The 26,456-nt window shown below is 42.2% G+C and overlaps 1 protein-coding gene across 6 annotated transcripts in view; it reads left to right on the top strand.

The window, feature by feature from the left end:
- Window positions 1-361: 361 nt before the first annotated feature.
- LOC125275738 (nuclear GTPase SLIP-GC-like) overlaps window positions 362-26,456 on the top strand; it is a 30,230-nt gene continuing 4,135 nt past the window's right edge. The window contains exons 1-16 of one of the 6 annotated variants that reach the window (XM_048202969.1): window positions 362-555; window positions 1,721-1,766; window positions 9,830-9,968; window positions 10,372-10,404; window positions 10,501-10,563; window positions 16,037-16,099; window positions 16,234-16,544; window positions 16,652-16,891; window positions 17,805-17,999; window positions 18,118-18,296; window positions 23,863-23,902; window positions 25,108-25,191; window positions 25,288-25,378; window positions 25,557-25,693; window positions 25,791-25,964; window positions 26,045-26,202. In XM_048202969.1, coding sequence (XP_048058926.1) covers window positions 10,392-10,404; window positions 10,501-10,563; window positions 16,037-16,099; window positions 16,234-16,544; window positions 16,652-16,891; window positions 17,805-17,999; window positions 18,118-18,296; window positions 23,863-23,902; window positions 25,108-25,191; window positions 25,288-25,378; window positions 25,557-25,693; window positions 25,791-25,964; window positions 26,045-26,202 — 1,748 coding nt within the window. In that variant the 5' untranslated portion in view covers window positions 362-555; window positions 1,721-1,766; window positions 9,830-9,968; window positions 10,372-10,391. Of the gene's footprint in view, window positions 556-1,720; window positions 1,767-8,389; window positions 9,969-10,371; window positions 10,405-10,500; window positions 10,564-16,036; window positions 16,100-16,233; window positions 16,545-16,651; window positions 16,892-17,804; window positions 18,000-18,117; window positions 18,297-23,862; window positions 23,903-25,107; window positions 25,192-25,287; window positions 25,379-25,556; window positions 25,694-25,790; window positions 25,965-26,044; window positions 26,203-26,456 lie in introns of those variants that run through there. The other 5 variants (XM_048202968.1, XM_048202965.1, XM_048202966.1 and 2 more) reach the window with 5 other exon arrangements.

Raw genomic sequence — 26,456 nt, forward strand, 5'->3', positions numbered from 1 at the left:
CGGATTTTATAGCACATACACACATCCTGTAAGCTGACACATGTACCACATCCTGAGAACATATAACTTTAGGCTCAGGGTGCAAAAGACATCATTGTGTGTGTGTGTGTGTGTGTGTGTGTGTGTGTGTGTGTGTGTGAGACACTGTCAAATGAAATTATGTAGAGAGTTAGGAGTGAGATGCTTAGAAAGATAGTTAGAAATCTGATAAAATGTACAATAAAAAAGGGGGAAAAAATGTGTATTACCATTACATTACCTTCGCAAACAGCAAGTGCACTGATACAGGAAACAGGAAATGCATTGACACAGCTAGTATAACACTTTGTAAATGCAGATATGTGTGCACGATTAGGGCAGGTATGTGTGTCAGCACCTCACTTACACTGACGGCATAAGAGGAAGTGTTTTGTAGCTCCCACTTCCTTTAATCTTGAGAGAAGAGCACACAAACATCTCAACGAGCAGTAGGAAGAGGAAAGCAGCACTTCAGATTCAAGCCTTAAGATACACCTGACGTTTCCTAGAGACACGTATACACAGACAAAGGATAGGGTAAGCTTTATCTGTGATCGTACATTCTGATTCACAGATTTCCCAGATTACATTCTGACATAGTGTATTTAGCTTTTTCCTCTGCAAGAAATAATAAATTAAAAGACACGCATTATATAGTCCAGGTATGTTCATTGCTGTTGAGTAAGAATCCATTAAGGGGAACCAGGGTATGCCATCCAGTCACCATATAATTGGCCGTGAGGGCGCATAACAAGCACAGATGTGTGAACTGAATGTGAGAATAACTCACCCCACCCAGGTAGGCATGGTCATTGTTTGAACTGAAAGATAGGGAGGTAGGATAGTGACCAAAATAAGTTAACCCTGAGATAATATAGTCTAGAGTTTGATGAAGTAACTCAAAAAAAATGTGAACATGTACAGATAACATGCAATCAATAACAAGCTTTAAAAGTATTAATGCAAATAAATTCTGCTCATTGAAATTTCTATTCATCAAAGAATCCAGAAAAATTAATGGTTCATGGTTTCCACAACAATTTTAAGCAAATGTTTTCAACACAGATAATAATCAGAAATGTTTCTTGATCATCAAATCAGTATTAGAATGATTTCTGAAGGATCATGTGACACTGAAGACTGGAGTAATGATGCTGAAAATTCAGCTTTGATCACAGGAATAAATTACACTTTTCTATATATTCACATAGAAAACAGCTGTTTAATTTGTAATAATATTCCGCAATATTACTGCTTTTAATGTATTTTTTATTATTATTAAATGCATCATTGACAAGCATAAGAGATGTGTGACTTATGCTGAGACATTAAAAAGGTTGTTAATTAGCACTGCATTATTCATATACTTTACTATCAATAAATACTTTGAGATGGCTTGAAAAACACACAAACCATATCTTGTCACAATGGTGTGTTCATTGTCTTCATGTTTCATTAGTCAGTATGTTTCTGCATTTTATCCAGCTGCTGCTACAGTGAATAGCTCATAGACAGTAAAAGAAATGGACACAGCGACCCCATTGGAACTCAATTGAGACAAGTGAAGCCCATTTTTAGTGATTTTTAGCACTTCCGTTTCTGACGCGCAGACTCAAACTAAGCTTGTGACGTCAGCAACCTGTCTGACAGATGTAAATCTTCTAGTAGCTGTGCATGCAAACTGCCATCGTTAATCTTGCAGAGACGGCGAGATTGAGCGGGGAGTTCTTTGGCGAGAGTGAGCAGGAGTAAGTATTCTGATTAATTATTTTGTATAGTATTTTAAAGTTTTGAATTAGAATTTTTTATTGGGCTTCTCTCTTGACGTCTCCCCGATTGCCTGCGAGCTTCTCCTCCTGTCTGTACGGTAATTTCTCTACTGTGCGAGAGTCGAGTGGTTATGACGCAATCGTTAGCCTATTTTTACAAAAACTGTTTCTACGGGGCCATAATGTAACATAGAAGGTAATGGAGCCCTTTATACATTGTTGTGTATCTTTAGAAATAAATAATGGACAAATGGAGTCTTTAAACGCCTCAGATGTAAAGTTATTCGCTGTCAAAGTGACGCCAAAATGAATGGGAGTCAATGGGACGCTAATGCAAGTGAAGTTCTGCTACAAGATGGCGGCACGCGGCCGACTTCAACTTCTGGTCGACTTCCTTCCCGCTTGGAATAGCTGAATTACTTCTACAAAACCGTTTTGGACATTCTGAGAGAGAGCGCCCTCCGGCTTCCAGTATGAATGAAACATGAGAGTGAGCGCTCCATATATGTTTAGATCGCCTCATTTTAGTTAAGAATAACTCTCATAAGTCACGCGTAGAAATGTGTGGGGGACAAATTTACGTTTTATTAAAAATGTGGGGGACACGTCCCCCCATCCCCCGCGTATTCTACGCCCATGATTTTGCCCTCACACCCGGAGCCACCGCCACCCAGTGGCCTTAGGAAAACGTGAACAGTGGGCGATAAATATTGGAAAAATATATAATTTTGATGTGCCACACTTCCTGTTGCCAGCAGGTGGTGCTTTGACTGTGACTGAAGACTGCCATGTAGATGTCTTCAGGTCAGGACTATTATTAAACATGTGAATTTTGGAGCAGACTGGACATTGCATGCATGATTTACAACAACTTCCTGTTTTGTGGTGTTAATTGCATACATTAGCACTTAGCTTCATGGCATATTTAAAGGTGTTCCAAGGAGTAAATTATAGCATAAAGCATGCCATTTCCTGTTGCCAACAGGTGGTGTTATGAGTAATTGAATATTAGCATGTAGATGTCTCCAGACCAGGACATGTGAAGTTTCGGACAGATCGGACATTGTATGCCTGATGTGATGAGCGTGTCAGGTGTGACAAGCAGGGCAGGCGAGAGCCGTGAGGGAACGGAGCGAGGCCGGTGACGCGAGTGTTAACGATCTTCACCTGCGAGTTGCACCAGCCTCGAGTCTCTCATGGCTCTCGCCCACCCTGCTCGTCACAATAATAAAACATAAAATAAAGTCCAGGCCTGGTCCTCTCTCATCCTTCACTGTTGTCGCTCCTCCATTTATGCTTCCGGAGCTCCTCCGTGAGAGACTTGAGATCGTTAACACTCGCGTCACCGGCCTCGCGCCGTTTTCTCACGGCTCTCGCCTGCCCTGCTCGTCACACCTGACTTACAACAGCTTCCTGATTCATAGCAAAAGAGCAAACTTTGTCAGGTCGCCATGGACACGTTCGTAACCCAAGTACGTTCTCTTTCGATACTTCACTCATACTGCGGATGGGGAATGAATACAATTACGCCGTGCCATGGGAGGGAATGACTGAACCTATCTCTGGTGCCAAGGGGGCCTGGAGGATAAGTAGGGAAGCAAAGCTGTCGAACCCCCACAGTTACACATAACTACAGCACTGAGGTGGCTGTCCAGTCATGCCGAGGGGACCCGGGCGTGTAAAGCTAGAATGTCCAAGTTATAAAACCTGACAAATGTGGACGGCAAGGACCAGACGGCCACCTCTCAGATGTCTTTAATGGAGACACCACTAGACCATGCCCACGAAGAGGCCATTCCTCTAGTGGAGTGGGCTCGTATTCCTATGGGGCAATTTAGGCCAACTCGAGAGTCTCTGCTTCGTGACCGGAAGCCCCTTGGTGCAGCCACCAAAGCATGCAAAGAGCTGGTCCGACTGCCAGAAGGGTGAGGAACGCTCTATGTACGTCCTCAATGCCCTCACAGGACAGAGTAAACTCAACTCACGCTCGTCCTCAGAGGGAGGTAGCGCAGTGAGAGTGATAACCTGTGCACTGAACGGAGTCGAGAGCACTTTAGGTACATAGCCATGCCTGGGTTTCAGGACGACCTTCGAGTCATTAAACCCAAATTCGAGGCATGCAGGGCTCAACTCGGAGGACAGTGGAGAGGTCCTATGCAGGGACGTATGAGGGCAAGGGGGATTCAACCACCTAGAGCCTCTCAAGAAACGTATGACTTAGCCGTTTTTCCCCACTGACTGGTCAGCGATGGGAGCATGAACCGCTGCAATGGCTTCTATATAGACCTTGAGCGAGGATGGTGTGAGGCCCTTGTCCAGACGCTCTTGGAGAAATGACAATATCGAAGATATGTCACACTCAACCGGATCTTCATTCCGGGTTTCGCACCAGGCGACAAAGACCGACCACTTTTGGGCATAGAGGCGTTTAGTAGACAGAGCTCTAGCCTGAGAAATGGTGTTCAGTTGACAGGCTCCCATTGAGGGTCGTCCTTGGGGAAAACTTGTGCAAGGATCTGCTTCAGTGTTAACATCCTGAACTTCCGTCTAATGAGAGAGCGGTTCAGAAGTCTGAGGTCGAGGATGGGTCTGAGGCCACCACCTCTCTTGGGAATGAGGAAATACTGGCTGTAAAAACCTGACTCTCTCTCGGACGGAGGGACCATTTCTACGGCTCCCTTTTCTATCAGAGCCATCACTTTGGCACGGAGGACATGCTCGTCATCCGTTTTTACCAAAGTGGGGACCACCCCGCTGAAACGCGGGGGTCTCCAGGTGAACTGCAGGGAGTGACCTTGATGTAGAGGTCTGCATTCCCGCGGGACCCGATAAGATTTCTTGCTGCGCGGGATTAATTTTTGAATGAAAGGCGGATTGCGGTCGGTAACTATAGTGTGCATTAGGCGGGAGCGGGCGGTCTGACAATATCCCGGTCTCTCCCGAGATGATTTGACATACGCGCATCTGTGCTTGAACTTGAAGTGAACAAAACTTTCTGCAGTGTTCACAGTCCCCAGTTCTCTGTCCTGAGAAACCTGGCAAGATATTTTATTTGCATTAGTGGTCTGTGCGAGTGCACCTTCAGAGAACATTCAACCTTTGTGATCGGATTTTGGAGGAGAGATGTTCTGAGACGGTCGTCAGTCAGCGTCATTCTGTTCTTGCGTGGATGTTATTTCATTTTGCAGTATAGCTAGTAAGCCAACATTTTTTCTCTGACATTTTTTAGGGTGTTGACAGCATCATAGACAAATAACAAATCTTGATATGCAACATTTTATATTTGTTATCCCCAGTCAATCTCTTTCTTTAGGGGAAGTTTAAATGCGAGATTCTGGAAACAATCTTTAGCGGGACCCGTCGGGTCGGTAAGAAAATCACTATATGCGGGTAGCGGGTGAACACAGAGTGAATTTTAGGTGGGAGCAGGTTCGTGCGGAATAGAACCTTGCGGGAGCGGGACGAAAAAAGCAGTCCCACGCAGACCTCTACCTTGATGTATTATCCCCAGAACCCAGCTTGACACTCCGCGGATGGCCTAAGGTGGGTGACAGACCGCTGAATTGGGGCCTGTGAACTGTGATGGGTGGAAGAGAAACTTTGCTCTTTTTGAAAAAGTATGTTTATTTTTCGCACCATGAGAACGGCGGTTGCCATGGACGCAACATTTGTGGGCCCAGCGCGCACAACAAACATCTTTTCTCTGACACCTGGAAGTGAACGGGATGGCAGGAGACTTAAACAAGGCATCTTTGGGGGTGGTCCCAGCGGGACATTGCCCCATCCTCTTACTTCCTGACTGATCAGGAGGATTTCGGAGGCATCGGGTCCAGTGGGGGACGGTTCTCTCTGTGGAGAGAGTGAGGTACGTGGGGGCTGAGTCAGAGTTAGATCACTCATGTCCATGCGCTGAGACCCTTTGCCCCGCTGTTTCTTCCTTGCAGGCTCCTGGGAGGAAGAGAACGGGAGGGCGCGGGGGGCGGGACCGCTTTCTGAAAAGAAAGTGATCCGCATGTCACGCAAGAACACGAAGTCCTGGAGAGCACAGCTTCTGCGTGGGGCTTGCCCAGGCAGAAAACATACTCACCGTGCCCGTCATCAGGTTGCAGGGGAGCGAACAATGCCGCGATCACAGTAAAACCAGCTCTTTTAGGGCCGCCGGATGGCGGTAGGGGAAGCACTGAGAAACCGCTAGGTGGCAATGCAGGCAGCTCAAGAGAAGGTAGTCTGCGAGGGCGCCGGCCCTGCAGACGGTCAGCGAGTCTCAGCTGGTCTGCTGCGAAGCCCCGTTAACGCAGAGAAGCGAGCTTGATCTGTTGGAAGCAGGCGAGAGAAGGCGAAGGCATTCAGTCTCGGTGTTCAGTGAAGAGAAGCGTTGTCGTCGCTGAAGGAGATAGATCTGATTTCCTATGGCGAGATGCTCACTTATATAGCCAGACCTTCTTGCCATTTTGGCGGGCTTTGGTGCGCTGCATCACCATAGGCTCACGAGGCTCTGCTGTACCATCATTGGTTCAAAAAGTTAGACTACTCGAACCAATGGATGTGCAGTTACACTGTGTTACTGAAAAAGACTTAAGTGAATCGGATAAAAAGGAGTTTTTCCCCATCCACAGTATGAGTGAAGAATCGAAAAGGAACTCAAGATCTTTGATATGATATTTATCATCACTAAGGCCTTAACACTCTGAGGTCTGAGGGTATCGCCGGCGATACCACCGTGGTTTTTTCTTATCAGTGTGAAAGAGACTCAAAATACTCTGTCAATTTTGCACATACAATTAAGAGTTATACACCATTTTAATCTGTGGAATATCTTCTTTCATTTGTGTACACTCAGAGTAAAAACAAAATGTTGTGCTCTTTGTAAAATAAAGAAAACTAACATGATGCATGATCTCTCGTCTCCCATCTGAACGAAGTCCAATCTGATAGTTCTTAGAAAATGAACTGTAACTTAATGAATACTAATGACAAAAAAATTACACTTATGTCTAAAAAAACGTTAAGATGTCAGGTTTTAAAACATGTTAGTCAAATCGAAAACAAAACTTCTGTGTTTATGTAATCTGTATGAAAAGAGAGCCATGTCAGAAGTCTGTGATTCAGCTCATTATCCGCTAATGCGGCCACGCCCACGGAGCTAGCGCTATTCAGACGCAAATTCAGTCAATACATGCATACATCATCTCAATCGTGTATTTATTGTCTTCAAAAGTGTTTTGAATAGCCATATTTAGCGATCTCTTTCCTCTGTTAGTTCCTTGATTGTCACATGATATGCCTCTTCTTTTACTGAGGCATTTGTGGACAAAAGGGGCAGAGCGCCCTCCGGCTGCAAGTATGTATGATGAAAACACAGTATCCAGCACTCATAGTAATGACAATAAATATAGAATAATAAATATTACTCCTCTGTATAGAAAATTATATAAACATATGAGAATCCATCAATATTTCTCCAAATGTGTATGTTTTTAAGCATATTAAGAAATTATGGTCAATATAAGATTTTAAGAGTCAAAATGTGAAGCTTGAGTCTTAGATCTTTTTAATGATGTATAGTTTGTCAACTGCACATCAACATTTAGGCTCTATAATATAACAAATATAGTAGCCTATATGAAATGCCCTAGAGGTAGGAATGTTCAGACGCTTTGCATCACAGAAATATATTATATTTTAAAGTATATTAAAATAGAAAACCATTATTTGGTTAGAGACTTGAGACTTCTTTTAAAAACATTATAATGGCATTATAATGTGTTCAATCTTTTGACTGGTAGTGTAATTTAACATAGGCCTATACAAAATTTTCTTCATATCATGTGCAATAATACGTGCATGCATGAGATCACAAAAATCATGTTTTTTTTGTCCTGAGTGGACTTTAATCCTGTTATCAGCATGATCACAGAGGGTTTTTTCACAGCCTACCTGACTGAAAGGCCTCATTAATATGCAAGTCATTTCAGGTCATTATTATTCAATTCTTTTGTCTTCTCAGGTGAGAATCACCCATTATACGTGAGGATTCCCTCCTCCACGCATACTGTGTTTCTTGACCAAAAGTGTCTTAGAAAATTTAAATCTCTCTATTGTTTTATATGAAGGAGTAGGAAGGATAATTTTTACTTCATTCTGAAGCAAAAACTCTAGTCTACAACCTCCAATACCTAGAAGTCTTATGAACACAGATTTAATATACTTTTTTTGGCCTTATTTCAGTGACTTAAGTTTTTTGTTTTTTCAATAACCACGCATAAACATTATTCCTTCAAAAACACAAACATGTACATACATGTTCCTCACATATTATTGTAGCCTAGTTTGTGCTGAATACAGTGTAATGACACTTTTGTCATTAATATGTTTATGAACAACTGAAAAAAGCACAAATGTCAGGGCATGTCAAAACTTCTCCAGGGCCCCAAAAATCCTCGGACCCCTGAGGGTTAAGATTAGACTGACCAAATATGATGTTGATCTGGTTTCTATGAGGAGTTAATCCTGTTGCCTGCAGGTGGCGCTATAACTGCAACTGAATATTGACATGTAGATGTCTTCAGGCCAGGACTCTAATAAAACGTGAAGTCTGGGGCAGATCGGACATTGTATACCCAAGTTACAACAACTTCCTGTTTCATGGCAAAACATCGAACTTTGTCAGGCCGCCACAGACACGCCCTTTAGCAAAAACTCTAGATCTTCGCAATTTAATGTCACAAACGCCTTTAGATTACACTGACCAAATATGATATTGATCTGATTAAAGCTCTAGGAGCAGTTCATTAAAGTACAATGTCTGGAAATGGCAAAAACAGCTAAAATTTTGCAGAGAAAATTAAAAATTTCTCACTTCCTGTTGGGTTTTCAGTTTTTGCACCCAGGGACTTTTTTTGTAGGGATTGGGCTGTTACATGTCTATACTAAATTTTGTCGCATGAAGGGCGCTTAATTGAAATATTGTAGGTAGTGCTATCAAGCCATTTTGCCACACCTAATACTGAGACCCTTATCAGACATAAATTTTCACCAATTCTGATGCGTGTGCAAAGTTTCATGAGTTTTCGAGCATGTTTAGGCCCTCAAAAATGCGATTCCTTTCAGAGAAGAATAATTGACAGTAGGGTTGCCACCTTCAATACAGAAAAATAAGGGACGCCTGCCGCAGCGCCTGCCACACCCCTCGGGGCCACGATGACCACAGTCCTGATGGCGTGCCAGTGGTGGTATATCATAACTTAAAACATGTTTTCATTAAAATATTAAGATTGATACCAATGGACATTATAATAAGATATCTGCTATTGAAATCAGTGTGAACAGATGCAATCAGTCTCTCACTATCACAACTTAAGTGGTCATATTGAATACACAGCTATGACAATAATAAACATAGGCCAACACCTGCGTTAACTCAGCTGCTGTAACCCAGAGGGGAGTATAAGAAATTGCTAATTAACTCGAGTAATTTTATATTAAATATGTATTAAATATATCTCTCTTAACTCTTATTAAAGTAATGCTTATGTGTCTGACTGTACAACTTAACCTTAATAAACAAATCATACCATAACATGATTAATGTACATTATTAACATTATTTATTAATAGGCAGTGTCCCGCCCTCCTCTGACTCTGATTGCCCGTGATTCACGGCCCGTGAACCTGAAACAAACCAATCAAACCAACGATGGCAGCGAGTATTACCCAATCAGGGGCAGAATAGGACACGTCTTCACACAATGATTTGCATGGGATGCTGCATAATGTGGACCTATGTAAAATACGGGACAAATCGCGTCCCGTATTGACTTGATACGGGGCTCGTCATTTTGCCTGTAAATACGGGACGATTCCGTATTTCACGGGACGGGTGGCAACCCTAATTGACAGAGCAATTACAATAGGGTCTTCACACCATCGGTGCTCGGGCCCTAATAAATTTAGTTCAATATGAAGTCATATAAAACTTCAGAATCATTAATTTTTAAAATCTTTTCCTTGCTCAGCACACAATGTGTTTCATTTCATATCAGAAGAAGTCCATACCCAAAAGCTGAGTCTGTACAGGCAGATCTAACATCAGAACTCTTCGAGTCAGAGTTCAGAGCTCAACTTGATCGCTGAATCGACGGCAGTGTATTGTTCCACAGGCATTATCCTGAGAAATACAAGGTAACAGTTCTCTCAAATTGTAATAGTTCTTATTAATTTGGCCAAAATTTTAAAACGTAACTGTTAGTTAATGTCTAATTTATTAACTAATTTAGGGTTAAGTTGTGCTAATGATGCTGCATCTGTAATGAAATATATAAATAAATGTAAACAAAAAAATGTTTGATAATGAAACAATGTTGAAGTAAAATGTTTTATGAGTCATCGCAGGTCTCCCTTGTAGCTGTAAATTGAATAAAGAATTCTTGCAGTATAACTGGATAAATATATATGAATAATAAATTTAGGCTAAATAATGTTATGTTTCTGATAGAAAAAGCAGCATGTTAACAGTTGGGTACATAAAGTTGGTTAAAAACAAATCTAGACCATGTGTTTGATCCCAGTGTTTTTTCCCCTCCAGGACTTTCTGTTGATCTCACAATGGCAAGACGAGGTATAAAAGTTTCTAAAAAAAAAAAAAAAGATTCTGTGTTTGCTCTACAATCAGTGATTGAGGAAAATGTAATGAGTGGAATGAATTCTCTCATAGGTACTAAAAGAAAGCATGATAACAAATCATCTGACTCGAGTGTAGAATCACCGCTGACAACAGGCAAGTAAAATCTGTCTATCCTTAATCTGGAAATAGTCACTTGGTTGCCTATGGAACTAATCACTTGGTTGCCTATGTAACAAATCTTTAGCAATATTACAAGTATTTATTTTTCATGGGTGAAATATATGAATATAATAAATCATAAAGCCTTATGATTAATTATGATACATATATCGACCCAAGAGGGAATTATGCACATATATTGTGAATTAATTACAACAAATTTTAATCAATTACATTTATGATTAGTTCTAGCTTAATAGTTGTATAGGGAAACTATTCTAGTTTGTTCAGCAAACCGTTAGTTTCCTCACAGATTATTATAAAAAGAATGTTATTCTCTGGCCACGAGAATAACTTTCTATTACAGCTTCAAAGTGTAAAGCAGTGTTGCCGGATCGAAAACGTAGAAGTGACCTGGTTTTTCTGAATGAGCAGCAGAACAATCGAGCATGAATATAATGTATTTAATATATGAAATTGATAATACAAAGGTTATACGGCTAAATATACACAGAGGATATACATATATACAAAAGCGAAAGTAAAGGCAGGAAAAGAGAGGTGATCAAAGATTGGCAAATTACAAACAGTTAACCTTTGAGAGCCAGCAAGGAAACTCAGTACACAAATCTTAAAGAAGTTAATGCTTGCATATAGGTTCGAGTTCTGTAGTTTTAGAGTTTCAGAGCGCTCGATTTGGTAATTGGTCCTTCTTCAGGAGGGTGTCCTCTGGCGGGTTTTTCAAACGAGGTTTAAACTGAAGAGTAAAATAACCGGAAAAGAAAGAAGAGAGAGAGTCCATCTCCTAGCTGATGGTGGATGACGAAGGCTTGACCAAAATCAAAGCTTGTGCCAAGAAGATGGTCGTCCCGGGGAAGAATAGCGCATGATGGAAACGCGGTCGCCTGAGATGTCCGGGAGAGACGTGCACGAGAGGGCGATGGACAATTCAGAGACAATCAAGAGACAAAGGAAAAATTGCATTTTGTTGTCTTTTATGGAAAACCAAGCCAACACGCTTACTTGGGTAAGACAGCCAATAGATGCGTGGGCAATCCTGGCGGGCAAAACTTTTCTTTGTCTTGTCTTGTGGCTCGATTTGCATAATTTTTGAAGCCTCAGATCGGAGTGTATTTTCTCCAAAGTACCATTAAAAATAGAACAATACGTTTTACAGCAATGTGACATACCTTTTTGAATGAGGCATAAAGAGATCTTTACAAAGAAACCAAACTTGTCAGGTGGGAAAGGCATACAAGAGAAGTTATAGTTTACAGTCAAATTTTATCGTTAGAAATGACACTAGCACAACTACAGTCCTAGCTAAACTTATACAGTAGGGATACCTATATGCAATTTGAAATACAATGGCGGGTACACTTTGGCACAGTCATATTTTGAGAATAACTGTACATACAATCTCTAAGCATGTTTGTGTTTGTCTGTGTGTGTGTGTGTGGTGTGTGTATTGGGATTTGGCTGTTCTGGAATGTAGCCACATGAGGGACTCTTTTGAAGTCCCCAGAGCTGGGGACTGGGGCTCTCTGGTTAGTTTCTGACAGGGCCACAAAAATGCCAAATCCCAGTCTTTTACTAGACCGGCCGGAGCCGATTCGTGATTTACATACACCGTTCAGGAGGCTAAAAGCATTGACTAAGATGGATATTGTACAGGCGTTACACCTAGAAGAGCCGTCCACAGAGGTGAGAGCTGCAGAGGTGGTAGTACGTAGGCGAGCTGAATTGGGGGCATGCCACGACTTTGGTCAGCTTGTTGTGGACCTCGGGAAAAAAACGGTACAGCATGCTGACGAGGGTGCTGGCAATGACTGGGCAGGAACCACTCGTCCAAGCGGCTGCGTGAGGGCTCCTCGGGGGGGCGGCCACTGGAGGCTGAGCTCCTCGACAGCCTTGAAGAGGTCACAGAAAAGATCGGTGTCCATCCCTGATCTGGCGTCGATGGGCTCCAAAGACGGCAAGGGGGCAGGGTCTTCAGAGTCGCCGCCCCACTCTTCTGTTTCAGTGACAATGACATGCTGTCGTCAAGCGGCTCATCCTCTGAACCACCGAAGGAGACCATATCACTCGCATCAGCCGAGGGGCGCAGGTCTGGGCGGAAGAACAGGATGGGGGACGACTCTCTCTGTGGAGAGAGTGAGGCACGTGGGGGCTAAGCTGGCGTGAGCTCATTCGTGTCCATGCGCTGAGTCCCTTTGCCCCGCTGTTTCTTCCTTGCAGGCTCCTGGGAGGAAGAGAACAGGAGGGTGCAGGGGGTGGGACCGCTTTCTGAAAAGAAAGTGATCGCCAGCGTTCACCCCCATCCTCCCCACCACCACCAGGTCGGTCCCTGTCCATACAATGGGGGTAGGCTCCGCCCCTGCCTTCATCTTAAGGCAGGACCTGCAAACGTCTGCTACCCTCCGGATTATGCTATGGACGGGGCCTATGCCAAAGAACTTCATCATTTATCATTGATATTTACATCCAAGCTGTTGAATAAATCGTATTCAAACGTTTCTTTGCTTCCCGAGTCTTTCTGGTAGAACTTCCTTGTAAGTTGTAGCTGTAAATTGAATAAAGAATCCCTGCAGTATAACTGGATAAAATCTATGTATAATAAATTAAGGCTAAATAATGTTCTATTTCTGATATAAAAAGCAGCATGTTAACAATGGGGTACATAAAGTTGGTCAAAAACAAATCTAGACCATGTGTTTGATCCCAGTGTATGTAACACTTTACAATAACAGTACATGAATAACCATGAACTAATATCTGAATTAATAGTTACTTCAACATGAACTCAAGATTAGTTAAGATATGAACTAATCATGAACTAATGAAGAGTGATCCTTAACTACGACAGGAGTCATAAGGATTCATGCATGAAAACAGAAGCCTTAACTACGCGTTAATATATGTTTGATAATTAATGCATTAATTAACATTTAGGGTTAAACTAATTCAAACAGTCTCTATAAGAAGGAATAATAAACATTTGGACATTGAAATAAATTTAAACAATTTATTATTGTCAGAATTTAAACTACTGACATCAGCAACTTCATTATAAACATTACTGAAAGGCACAGGATTAGTTTATTATTTTCACTGATCCTCCTTATCAAACATATAAAATACTAAATACTCTAATAATTTATCTTAAAAGGTCTTAATATGTTGTGACATTCTTTCCTATCAAACTAAACTACTGTGACTTACAACAGTTCCTGAGAAATCGGTTCCCCCCCAAAAAAATAACCAAACAGGAAACATGAGCTAAGGTCAGGGAACGTTTGTTGGGATCAGATTCAGAAGTTCACTCTCCATCCAGACGCAGGCCGTGATCATACTGTACCTCCATTCTCTGACTTTTTGAAAAGTTACACAACATCACTTAACTGGGCTGAATACTTATATAGTTGTGTTAGTACATGTGTATTTGATAGTAAGTTAATGATAAATCATGAGCTGAATTTGGTAAGTAGTTAACAGTGAATTAATTATGATTGTGCCCCCTCAAGTAAAGTCATGACAAGATGCACTTACAAATCATTAACTAATAATAAACACTAAGAGTGCCATCCTTATTCATTTACACCCTGGTACAAAGTCTAGTCTGTTCCATTTACGTGTTCTCTGAATGCTAAAGAGGAGCCTCGTCTAGCCTCTGAAGGAAGTGACTTGGAAGGACCAGTCCTGCCAAGGAAGTATCCTTGATATTGAGAAACGCCAAGTGTTTTACTTTAGCGCTCCTCCTCTCCATCTCTCGCTCATAGCAGACTAACGGTCGGAGGGGAGTGGTTTAAGCGTTTTCAACCCAAGCCTTCAAACTGATGTCATTAGAGAAGGGGCACCGTTGCAGAGGGGAGGAGCATTTTCAGATTTTGATTAAAGGGCCTCTATGTAATAATGACACCCAGTGTTCAAATTAGGTACTGCAGTCCAAATTCAAAATATTGTTTGGCCCGCCCCCTCGTTCAAAGACGCGGTTGCCAGCAACAATAGGGAGCACAATTGACAATGAAAGCTGAGGAGGCTTAAACACTGTAAGCTGATGAGTTGTTTTATCTGTTTTAATATGCTGTTGTTCATAGAGATATTTAGATGAATGCAGAGGCTTTTAGGTCAGGTAGAATCTGCGATTCTCTGACCAGTTTGTTTGCTGGTTTCCATGGCTACAATACGCTGTGTTTTCCGCCAACTGGCAACCTGTGATGTCGAAATACTATTGGATAAACTGGCAGCACATGTTTCACACAGACCAAAACAAAAACAGACATTCCGACACGGAACGCATATTTTCAAAGTAGAATATCTGGCTGTAGCATTGTTTTTCTGAGAAACAAGTAGGTGAACTTAGCATGTTTCCTAAATATCTGAAAACATATCGGGATATTTTTATGCTTTATTAAAGTAAAAATCTTACATAGAGCCCCTTTAAATATTACAAAGCCAAACAATTTTTTTTTTGTGTGGATTGACTTGCACGGATGAATTGTTCACCACAAAACTAGCAATTTGAGCTAACAAAATAACTAGGTCAATTTTGATTTCATGTGTAGGCTACTTTAAACTACAAAAATACAAATACAGTTAATAACTGCCCATAACCTCCTGAAAATCCCAATAAAACATACATGTAAATATTTCTTTAATTATTAATTCGGCTTACCAAAGCAGTCAATATTTATTAGTTTAAAATGCCAGCAACACAACAAATGCGCCAAGAGAACACCTAGTGTGCGCCACTAATGAGTGCCCCACCAGAAACAAACCCTACATACTTTAGTTCCGGGAATAAACTATGACTATTTAGCTATGACTAAATATGAATGAACTATAAAAATCAGAAAACAGTTTAGATCAAATTAAATTTTTTAGTGGTAGTTAGTCTATTTTCCACATTGGATTAGACGGATCTATGTAATTAATAGCTAAATAATCATGTGCCATTCCTATTATTTTTCCCAAAGCTGCAGATGGCAGATTATGATATTACAGTGTAAATTATAACAGTATTAAATCATGTTTAATTCAAATTCAGAGTACTTCTTGTTTACTCTTATGGAGCCTGATTTATTTAGTTTACCCCTAAATGTTAATTAATGCATTAATTATCAAACTGGTATTAACGCGTAGTTAAGGCTGCTGTTTTCATGCATGAATCCTTATGACTCCTGTCGTAGTTAAGGATCACTCTTCATTAGTTCATGATTAGTTCATATCTTAACTAATCATGAGTTCATGTTGAAGTAACTATTAATTCAGGTATTAGTTCATGATTATTCATGTACTGTTATTGTAAAGTGTTATCCTTTTTTCCCCCTCCAGGATTTTCTGTTGATCTCACAATGGCAAGACAATTATAAAAGTTTCTTAAAAAAAAAAAAAAAAGAGAGATTCTGTGTTTGCTGTACAATCAGTGATTGAGGAAATATAATGAGTGGAATGAATTATCTCATAGGTACTAAAAGAAAGCGTGATCACGAATCATCTGACTCGAGTGTAGAGTCACCGCTGACAACAGGCAAGTAAAATCTGTCTATCCTTAATCTGGAACTAGTAACTAATCACTTGGTTGCCTAGAAGGTCTGCACACATTTCTTTATTTAATCTGTGCTTTAAATAATCCCCATTGTGATTCTCTTCTTCATTGTGCAGATATGGAGATCATGTTGAAGGCAAAGCAAATCATGAAAAGAGTCACTGACAACTTAGTACACACAATCATTATGCAAGGAGACATCATTTCAAAGATAAATAAAATGAATAATGTCAGCAGGAAGAAGGCAACCATTGGGAGTTTTGGAAAATCAGGTGAAGGGAAGAGCTCTCTATTAAGTGCAGTCTTGGGTAAAAGGAATCTTCTGCCATCTGGTTGTTTTGGTGCCTGTACACCTGTTGTTATTCAGGTGGAAGCCAATCTGACTGACTCCAACTACATAGCAGAGATTCATCTCGTCTCTGAAGAGGTTTCCTCATTTATCTTACTATGGCTTTAATATGATTTCTTAATAAAAATGCAAATAAATCAGACTGGAGGGAGGGACATAAAGTCTTATTTCATGTACCTCTGCAGGATTGGGAGAAAGAGCTCAAAGATCTTTTCACAGTTTTATCAGAGGCGAGGACAAGTGACAGTGAGGAGGACATGAATGACAACTTGGTTGAAGTTGCTGAAGAAAAGATCACTGCGCTGTATGGAGCTGATGCAGATAAAAAAACATTAGAAGAGCTCAAGAATGTTGAAAAATATGCTGAGATTAAAACCTTTTTGTCCACTTGTGAGGACAATATGAAAACAATCTCAAAAAGTGATGTACGTTTTTAGGACACTATATATAAAATTTTTTAAGGGTTAGTTCACCCAAAAGTGAAATTATGTCATTATTTACATGTCATATCCTCATGTCATTTCACACCCGTAAGACATCCGTTCATCTTCGGAACACAAATTAAGATATTTTTGATGAAATCCGATGACTCAGTGAGGCCGAGCTCTATTGCCAGCAATGTCACAGAACTTCTCAAGATCCAGAAATGTACTCAAAACATATTTGAAACAGTTCATGTGAGTTCAGAGGCTCTACCTTAATATTATAAAGCGACAAGAATATTTTTTGTGTGCCAAAAAAACTAAATAACGACTTTTTTCAACAATACCTAGTGATGGTCGATTTCAAAACTCTGCTTTGAAGCTTTACGAATCTTTTGTTTCGAATCAGTTATTCAGAGCGCCAAAGTCAAGTGATTACAGCAGTTTGGCAGTTGATACGCAATCCGAATCACTGATTTGAAACAAAAGATTCGTAAAGCTTCGAAGAAGTGTTTTGAAATCGGCCGTTGCTAGATATTGTTGAAAAGTTGTTATTTTGGTTTTTTTTGGCACACAAAAAGTATCTCGTCACTTTATAATATTAAGGTCGAACCACTGTAGTCACATGAACTGTTTTAAATATGTTTTGAGTACATTTCTGGATCTTGAGAGGTTCAGTGACATTGACCTCACTAAGCCATCGGATTCCATCAAAAATATCTTACTTTGTGTTCTGAAGATGAACGAAGGTCTTACGGGTGTAGAACGACATGAGGGTGAGTAAAAAATTACATTATTTTCATTTTTGGGTAAACTAACCCTTTAATGTTTCATAAAACAACAACTGTAGTAACAAATAATAAAAATAATAATGCATTTTGAATGTGTTTCTCACCTTTATTTATTTTCTCAACAGGTCTCTAAATTTGCCAATGACATTTCATGTTACATACTGAGAAGTCAGTCGAGTCCTGGTGGCTGGTACTGGCCGCTTGTGAAGAGTGTGACGATCAAGATTCCAGATTGTCGTGAACTTCTGGAACACATTGTGCTTGTTGATCTTCCTGGGACTGGAGACTGCAATAAGATTAGAGATGATATGTGGAAATCTGTAAATATATTACTACACTTTAAAACAAATAAAAAATAAGTATACATTATAGAAACACATATTTATACATTATGCTACTAATGACATGTAATCTAACTCACTATTTCAACTCCTGTAGAAACTGAGAGATTGCTCTTCTGTGTGGATTGTAAGTGATGTCAAGCGAGCAGTCACTGACAAAGACCCCTGGGGGATTTTAAAGCACTGCGTTGAAGAACTGGGACCAGGAGGAGAGTGCAAAAGCATCAACTTCATCTGCACAAAGACTGATGATATCAATCCAGCAGCCTATATAAGGTTAGAATTAGAATCTCTTTGTCATTAAAGGTGCTGTGAGTAATAACAGTATTATTTTTTTTAATATTATGCATAAAATGTTCGCACGATATGTCCAGATATAACTGAAATAGTCTCTGTGACAGATACCTTATGTAAACGGCAAAAAAAGAATCTAAGAGTGAGTCACACTTTTTTTGCCAACCAGTTTGGTCATTCAGTTTTTTTTTTTTGGCATCAGAATTGCTGACATGCCTTTAGATTGGACTAATTCAGTTTAAGTTGTTGATGTGCATTTGCAAAATGATCTACGTTACATACAGCTGTAACACGGTTGTGTGGAGATAACAGATGAATGATGATGAAGAAGAAGATGAAGAGTAAGTCTTTAATAATTCAGAGTAATCCAACAGCGGTAGAAACACAACTCACATGTAGATGTACACCTGATGCCAACATAAATGAGACCCGACCATGAACACAAATAGAACTGAACTTAAATAGTGTGAGGATGATGAGATATAAACACCTGAACACAAAGACACACACCTGAACTGAGTGATGAATCAAATTAACAACCATGATGACTAAGGTGAAAATATCCATATGGTGAAAACGTCTCGGTTACAAAGGTAACCCTCGTTCCCTGAAGGAGGGAACGGAGACGTACGTCGGACAGACCGACGAATAGGAATCTCGCTAGAGAGGCCAATCTACTTCGAGTGTAACTAAACGAGCCAATGCACATTGGCATGCAATCATATGCATCAGCTGCTTGCCTCGCAGCGCGGGTATATAATGAGCAGCAGGTGCGTTGCATCTTCAGGTTTTCGCTGAGGAGCCGAACCCAGCAGGCGGCAGCATCAGCAGGACAACGCCTGTGGCGACGGGACGTACGTCTCCGTTCCCTCCTTCAGGGAACGAGGGTTACCTTTGTAACCGAGACGTTCCCATTCAGTCGGTCACGTTCGACGTACGTCGGACAGACCGACGAATAGGAATCCCTACCAAAGCGCCACAGGAGCTGCCCTCTTCCAGCGCTCTGTTGTGAGCCACCTGAACCCCCTTGCCTAAGGACGGTGGGACCGAGCTCACACAGAGAGGGTCGATCACTGTTGTTCCCAAAACCCATTCAGTGAGACAATTGGATAACACTGGGAAGCGTAGCCTTACATCAGATAAGGAACGCTGCGGAAGCCATATCCTTCCCCGAAGGAGTTATATGGATAAGTACATATGGACTAACCTTGTAGGTTGTACAACATATGGAAGAACTGGGGTGACTCCACTCGGTGAGAGATGGGTTCTCCCAGAGGGAAAGACACGGGCTTCGTTTAGGAGCAACCGTGGAAAAACCCATATGGGATCCCCGTAGGGTCACACATATGGAACCCAGCCTAAATCCGGTTCTCAAGGATACAACGGAGTATAGGCCTGGCGCCAGACGCTCCGCCACGTCGGCTGCCGAGGGGTAACCGGAGGACTCAACAGGGTCTGCCCGAAGGGACTCTCTGGAGAATAGAACGCGCATGTAGCGCAGCAAGCCGACACTAAGCCGGGGCCTCTCCGTGCCTCTGACCTGAGGCGAGAACACGGGAGGAGACCGGCTCGACACGAAGGCTATAGTATCTAGCGAACGTGTTAGGTGTCGCCCAGCCCGCAGCTCTACAAATGTCTGTTAGCGAGGCGCCACGAGCCAGCGCCCAGGAGGATGCTACACCTCTCGTGGAGTGAGCATGCAACCTGAGCGGGCAGGGCACGCCCTGAGCTTGATAAGCCAGGGCGATGGCATCCACTATCCAGTGGGCCATCCTCTTGCTTGGAGACAGCCTTTCCCTTCAGCTGGCCTCCGTAACAGACAAGAGCTGGTCTGAGGTCCTGAAGCTTCGAGTTCTGTCTATGTACAGTCGCTAAGGCGCGAACTGGACAGAGCAAAGCCAGGGCTGGGTCTGCCTCCTCCGAGGGCAGCGCTTGCAGGCTCACCACCCGGCTCAGAGCAAGGCGTACTGCCAGCAACTCGAGGCAATTGATGTGCCAATGCAGATGGGGTCCCGTCCAAACCCCTGAGACTGCATGCCCGTTGTACGTGGCACCCCAGCCGGTGGCAGAAGCATCTGTGAAAACCACAGCATGCCGGGACACTTGTTCTAGGGGCACTCCTGCCCGGAGAAACAAAGGGTCCGACCACGGACTGAAGGTTCGGCGGCACTCCTGAGTGATTGGCACCCGGAACGTGCCGCGTTGCCACGCCCATCTCGGGACTCGGCCGTGAAGCCAGTGCTGAAGCGGTCTCATATGAAGCAGGCCGAGCGGTGTTACAGCCGCTGCAGCCGCCATATGCCCCAGGAGCCTCTGAAAAAACTTCAGTGGAACCGCTGTCCTGCCGTTGAACGTATTCAGGCAGTTCAACACCGACCAGCACGTTCCTCTGTGAGGCGTGCTATCTGTTCGACCGAATCCAACTCCATACCGAGAAAAGAGATCCTCTGCACTGGGGCGAGTTTGCTCTTTTCCCAGTTGACCCGAAGCCCCAACTGGCTGAGGTGACTGAGCACCAAGTCCCTGTGTTCGCACAACTGATTCCGAGACTGTGTTAGAATGAGCCAGTCGTCTAGATAGTTGAGAATGCGAACACCCTGTTCTCTCATGGGAACAAGGGCTCCCTCCACGACTTTCGTGAAGACGCGGGGAGACAGGGCCAGCCCGAAGGGTAGGACTCTGTACTGATATGCTCGACCTTCGAACGCGAATCTCAGGAATGGCCTGTGTCGCGGAAGAATCGAAACATGGAAGTACGCGTCCTTCAGGTCGATCGCTGCAAACCAATCTCGGGGACGGATGCACTCAAAAATGCGTTTCTGCGTGAGCATTTTGAACGGTAGCTTGTGGAGGCTCCGATTCAAAACTCGCAGGTCCAAGATCGGTCGTAACCCTCCGCTTTTCTTGGGTACAATGAAGTAGGGGCTGTAGAACCCCGACCTCAAATCGGCTGGAGGGACCGGCTCTATCGCGTCCTCCGCCAGTAGGACAGCGATCTCCGCACGCAAGACAGGGGCAACGACAACTTTCACTGTAGTGAAGAGGACGTCCCTGAACTTCGGGGATGCCGGGCGAACTGAATCGCATAGCCGAGCCTGAAGGTCCGAATGAGCCAGCGAGACGGACTGGGGAGCGCTAACCAGGCTCGCAGAGACCGTACAAGCGGGACCAAAGGGACCACCGGCGTACCCGCAGCGGGGCAGCGAGGTGGAACACAGGGACGCGGCTCGGGGGGCTCTCTTTGTGAGGCGGACCGAAGCGGCGTCACAGTGTGCTAGGCAACACTTACCTGGTTCCACGGATGGACAGAGGGAGCAGTCGAGGCTTTGGCTGCCCGCTGCTCGCTGCTGTCCGCTGGCGACAGAAGAGGGGGATGAGAGTGGTGAGGTTTTTCTCCTCCCACTGCTCTCCAAACCCTCTTCAGACCTGGAAATGGAGGAACTGCTCTTTTAATTTTGGGTACCGCTGCCTCTTGGGTCAGTGGCGGAACAGAAACAAACCCGATAAAAGGATTTACCACCCGGCCCTCCTCCAGGGGTGGAAGAGCAGCCCCACCCATCTCTGGGTCGCCCGTCTCAGGGGTGATTCTCACCAACCACTTAACAGCGAGACGGGAGGCGTCATCTCCCCGCAATGGACACAGCAGAGCCTGCTGGGCCGGACTTTTTTTTTTTTTTTTGCAGGGGACGACACCCTTGGCGACGAGCAGACCGAGGGGCGGCCCAAGAGGAACTCAATGGTTTGTCATGGGAAGCTCCCCGATCCGCTACTAACTGAGGAGAACCGCTGGGCTCAGTCCTCGACAGTGTCACCGAAAAGGCCACCTCGTAAGATGGGAGCATTGAGAAAGCATTTAGCTTGACAACCTCTTGCACCTCACAAGGTAAGCCAGGGGTACTTCTGGACCACTGAGGTGGACATCGTCTGGCTGAGGGCCTGCGCCGTGACTTTGATCACGGTTAGTCAACAAGCGCAGCTCAACCCCAGCACAGAACTACCCTCATGCAAAAAGAGTGCCTTGGCCTCACATGCAGGGTGGGTGTGGTCTGTGTACAGCCACCCCATCCCAGAGGGTAGCGAGAGAGGAAAAACTTATGCAGATTTTGGCATTCCATATTTATGGCACCAACATACCCCCATACTGCCAAGTTTTCCATGCACATCTGGAAGACCCAGGAAAGCATGGCTGTAAACTCCGAATCTGAGTCAGCATAAGCACACACCATTACAGTGGGCAGCGTCACCCTCATTTCCAGAGCATAACCGCACTCTCTCCGATGCTGCAATCGACGTCTGTCCCTCAGCTGGAGCTCTGAATGAAATGCTAGGTTCCCTTATGAGAAGGACCAGCAATCCAATCCAGAAACTGCACAGCTTGCAATGCGCTAGAGAGGGAGGGGCCCTAGGGGGTTGGTTCCCCGAAGGAACCCCTCAACCTCATGTCACCCAAGCCATATCAGCAAAGTAGACCTCTTCTGGTGCACCAGAGAGGGCGCTACAATGGAGATTATGCAAGGGAACCGCGCATCTAGAGCGCCGAGCGAGCGCTGGGTTGCCGTGACAACCCGCGCTGCAGCCCGGCAGCTCGACGGCACACGACACGCAGAGGAGCGAGAGGTTTGCTCTCGCTGACCTCAACAGAGGGGACTCAAGCTTCCCGGAGAAAGAAGAGTCACGACCGGCGTGTCGACGTGATCATGTTCTCATATGAAAACATGAAACACCCACGAACATCGTTTCAACACGCGCCCAGACATGCGAAACAGTGATCGTGGCCGTCAGTGAGGACAGGAACGACCGCATCCAGAAACACAAGTAGGATGTCATCTTTAAAAAGACGCGAATCTACTTGTGTAAGCTCTTTCAGGGACTTTACTCTTTTAAAAGTGCTGAAGCACGCAGGGGAACGGCCGCCGCAACACAGACAGGGATTGTGTGTAGCCTGTCGTGTGCTCTCTCTCTCTCTTTGAAGGCGCTCACTCTTACCAGCCGTAAAAACGGCTTTTCAGCGCTCAAAAGCGCACCGTACCGGCCGTGAGAACAGCCTTCTGACGCTGTCAAAACAGCTATTTGCTCAAAAACGAAACGAAACAAAAACAGAAAAAGAGAGGACTTCAACCCCGCTGCTGTGCTGTTCGCCCGCACTTCGGAAAAAAAGAGAAGTTCAACCAAAAAGCTTGACTCGTCTTCTAGCAGACACTTGCTTGCAGAGAACAGGAACAAACACCGTTCGGCTCCGAAGCAAAAAGATGAAGATGCAACGCACCTGCTGCTCATTATATACCCGCGCTGCGAGGCAAGCAGCTGATGCATATGATTGCATGCCAATGTGCATTGGCTCGTTTAGTTACACTCGAAGTAGATTGGCCTCTCTAGCGAGATTCCTATTCGTCGGTCTGTCCGACGTACGTCGAACGTGACCGACTGAATGGGAACTAAGAGTGAACAAAACCAAATAACTGACAATGGCTTTCTCTTTCATAGTAATCTTGTACATCTTGTAGAATTTCAAAACAACACTTTGTGACTTTTAATCTGTCTTTTTTAGGGCTGAACGGCTTACTATAGACCACAATTTAGAAGACAAGGTTTGGAATATTTAATTGTAGTAGCATATATTTTCCCCTTTTGTTCCCATTGATATGATATTCTGTTCCCATTGATAAGAACTGCTTTGAAGGGTTAGTTCACCCAAAAATGAAAATGATGTCATTTATTACTCACCCTCATGTCGTTCTACACCCGTAAGACCTTTGTTCATCTTCGGAACACAAATTAAGACATTTTTGATAAAATCCGATGGGCCTGTCAGTGAGGCCTGCATCGGCAGCAATAACACTCCCTCTTTCAATGCCCATAAAGGTACTAAAAACATATTTAAAACATTCATGTGACTACAGTGGTTCAACCTTAATATTATAAAGCGATGAGAATACTTTTTGTGCACCAAAAATAACAAAATAGCGACTTTATTTCGTAATATCTAGTGATGGCCGTTTTCAAAATACTGTTTCATGAAGCTTCGAAGCTTTACAAATCATTTGTTTCGAATCAGTAGTTCAGAGCGCCAAAATCACATGATTTCAGTAAACGAGGCTTCGTTACGTCATAAGTTAACTTCAATAATTCATGTAACTTTGGCAGTTTGATACACGCTCCAAATCACTGATTTATCAAAAATATCTTAATTTGTGTTCCAAAGATGAACAAAGAACTTGCGTGTTTGGAACGACATGAGGGTGAGTAATAAATGACATAATTTTCATTTCTGGGTGAACTAACTCTTTAATGTAGAACTTTCTAAAGTTTCTAAAGTACTGCTATTCCTCAGTAAATATGGTTGTATACTTGAGAACTTTCATAGAATTATAAATTCAATTTAATTAATGTAATAATTTATTAAGAGAAAAGGAGAATCTGTTATAAAGTGCAGAAGTTTTACATAAATATTGGTATATTTTAATAGAAACTTTTGAAGTTAAATGTAAGGGGCATTGAAATTCCACATATACTATTGATATATATTAAAGTGTATTATGAAAAATTAAAAGTATATAAAAAATATATTTTGAAATATTTTATAATTTTTTTAAATGTTCATTTATTATTCTGTAAAAAAACTAAAAATATTACCTGAACTTACTTCGTTGATAATGCCGTTTTTACTTCTCCAGCTAATAATATTCAGTATTTTATACAGCTTTAAAATTCAGCCATTGAAAATGATTTCACATTTGACCTATATTATTAGACATGTTATGTTCATGGGTTGTTTTTTAAAATAATTTTTCAGGATCAGAAAAAAGTGTGCATACTTCATAGAAATGATCATGCCAAGACAAGGATGAAAGAAAAGTTTGAAATTTCTGAAATCAAGGTATTTTCTATATTGTTAAAATTTGTAATAAATTATGATTATGCCTAATTTTCTTCTTATTTAATTACTTGTCTCTATTTTTTTTTTTTTTTTTAGAAAAGATTCAGCAATGTTTTTCTTCAAGTATTTACTGTAAGCTCCAATGCATTCTTCGACACCAATTTAAATTTGGAAAGTATCGAAACAGGTAAACACTCCTTTTTACTAAACTATGTTATTAGGGCAAAAAAAATAATAAAAAATCCATAAATGATGTAAAAGCCTGTTTTGTAATTAATTTAAATTAAAAATGTAAATATTTTATATTTAATTATTTTACAAGCAAGACCACTGAACAAATTAGTCAATATCAAACCCTTCTGTAGAAATCCCAAAGCTGCAGGATGATCTGAGGATTCTTAACAAGAACATTAACAGAGAACTGACCAGAGATTATGTCAATGAAGCAAAAGGAGTTTTATCCTTGATCCAAAGTGTCCAACTGGATACAGACAAGAAAACGGTATGAGTCTGAATTGCTGATATTTCATATGCATGTCTTCAGAATGCTGCCAACATACATTATCCTGTAATTCACTGCTGTTGTGTGGATGTTTCAGGCTGAGACAAAAGACAAAATCTACACGGAATTAGAGAAGAACCTAAAGAAGGCACTGAAGGAATTGGACAGTTGTTTTGACACCATTTATAATGATCTGGAGCAGCGTCTCTCAAACGGAGTGAAGGAATCAGTGCAATTGTGTGTTGCTTCCACAAAAGCAATGATATCCCCTGTAAGTGATTTTAATGTTGTGCAAAATGAATCACCATTGTCTTGCCATTTTTATGGCATTGGTATTTATGTTTTGGTCAGAATATAGATAAAAGAGGATTCCATAAAATCCTTCAAGCTTTGTGCAAGAATGGCGGATGCTACTGGTCGAAAAATTGGGATGTAATCCTAGATCTGAACAAGCAACTGACCAGACACATGCATGAATATATTAACGAATATTTCAATCTGATTTTCCCGTAAGTTCTGTTTTATTATTCCATTTAACCGGTTAACTGTTTTTGAGCTTAGATGTGAAAATTTTGAACTTAAGTCATGAATACTTTGGAACACAAACCTAAGGTTGCTTTCTTTTAAGAACAACAGATTATTGGAGAAGTGAAGAGCATTGTTTTTCCTGAATGTCATCATAATTGCAAATGTGATATTGATTTATACACAAGTTCAATAAATAAGAAGTTAATATTGAGTGTTTTAAACACAAAATTGTGAA

The sequence above is a fragment of the Megalobrama amblycephala genome, linkage group LG9 (genome assembly GCF_018812025.1).
Source record: "Megalobrama amblycephala isolate DHTTF-2021 linkage group LG9, ASM1881202v1, whole genome shotgun sequence".
NCBI classification, from domain to species: Eukaryota; Metazoa; Chordata; class Actinopteri; order Cypriniformes; family Xenocyprididae; genus Megalobrama; species Megalobrama amblycephala.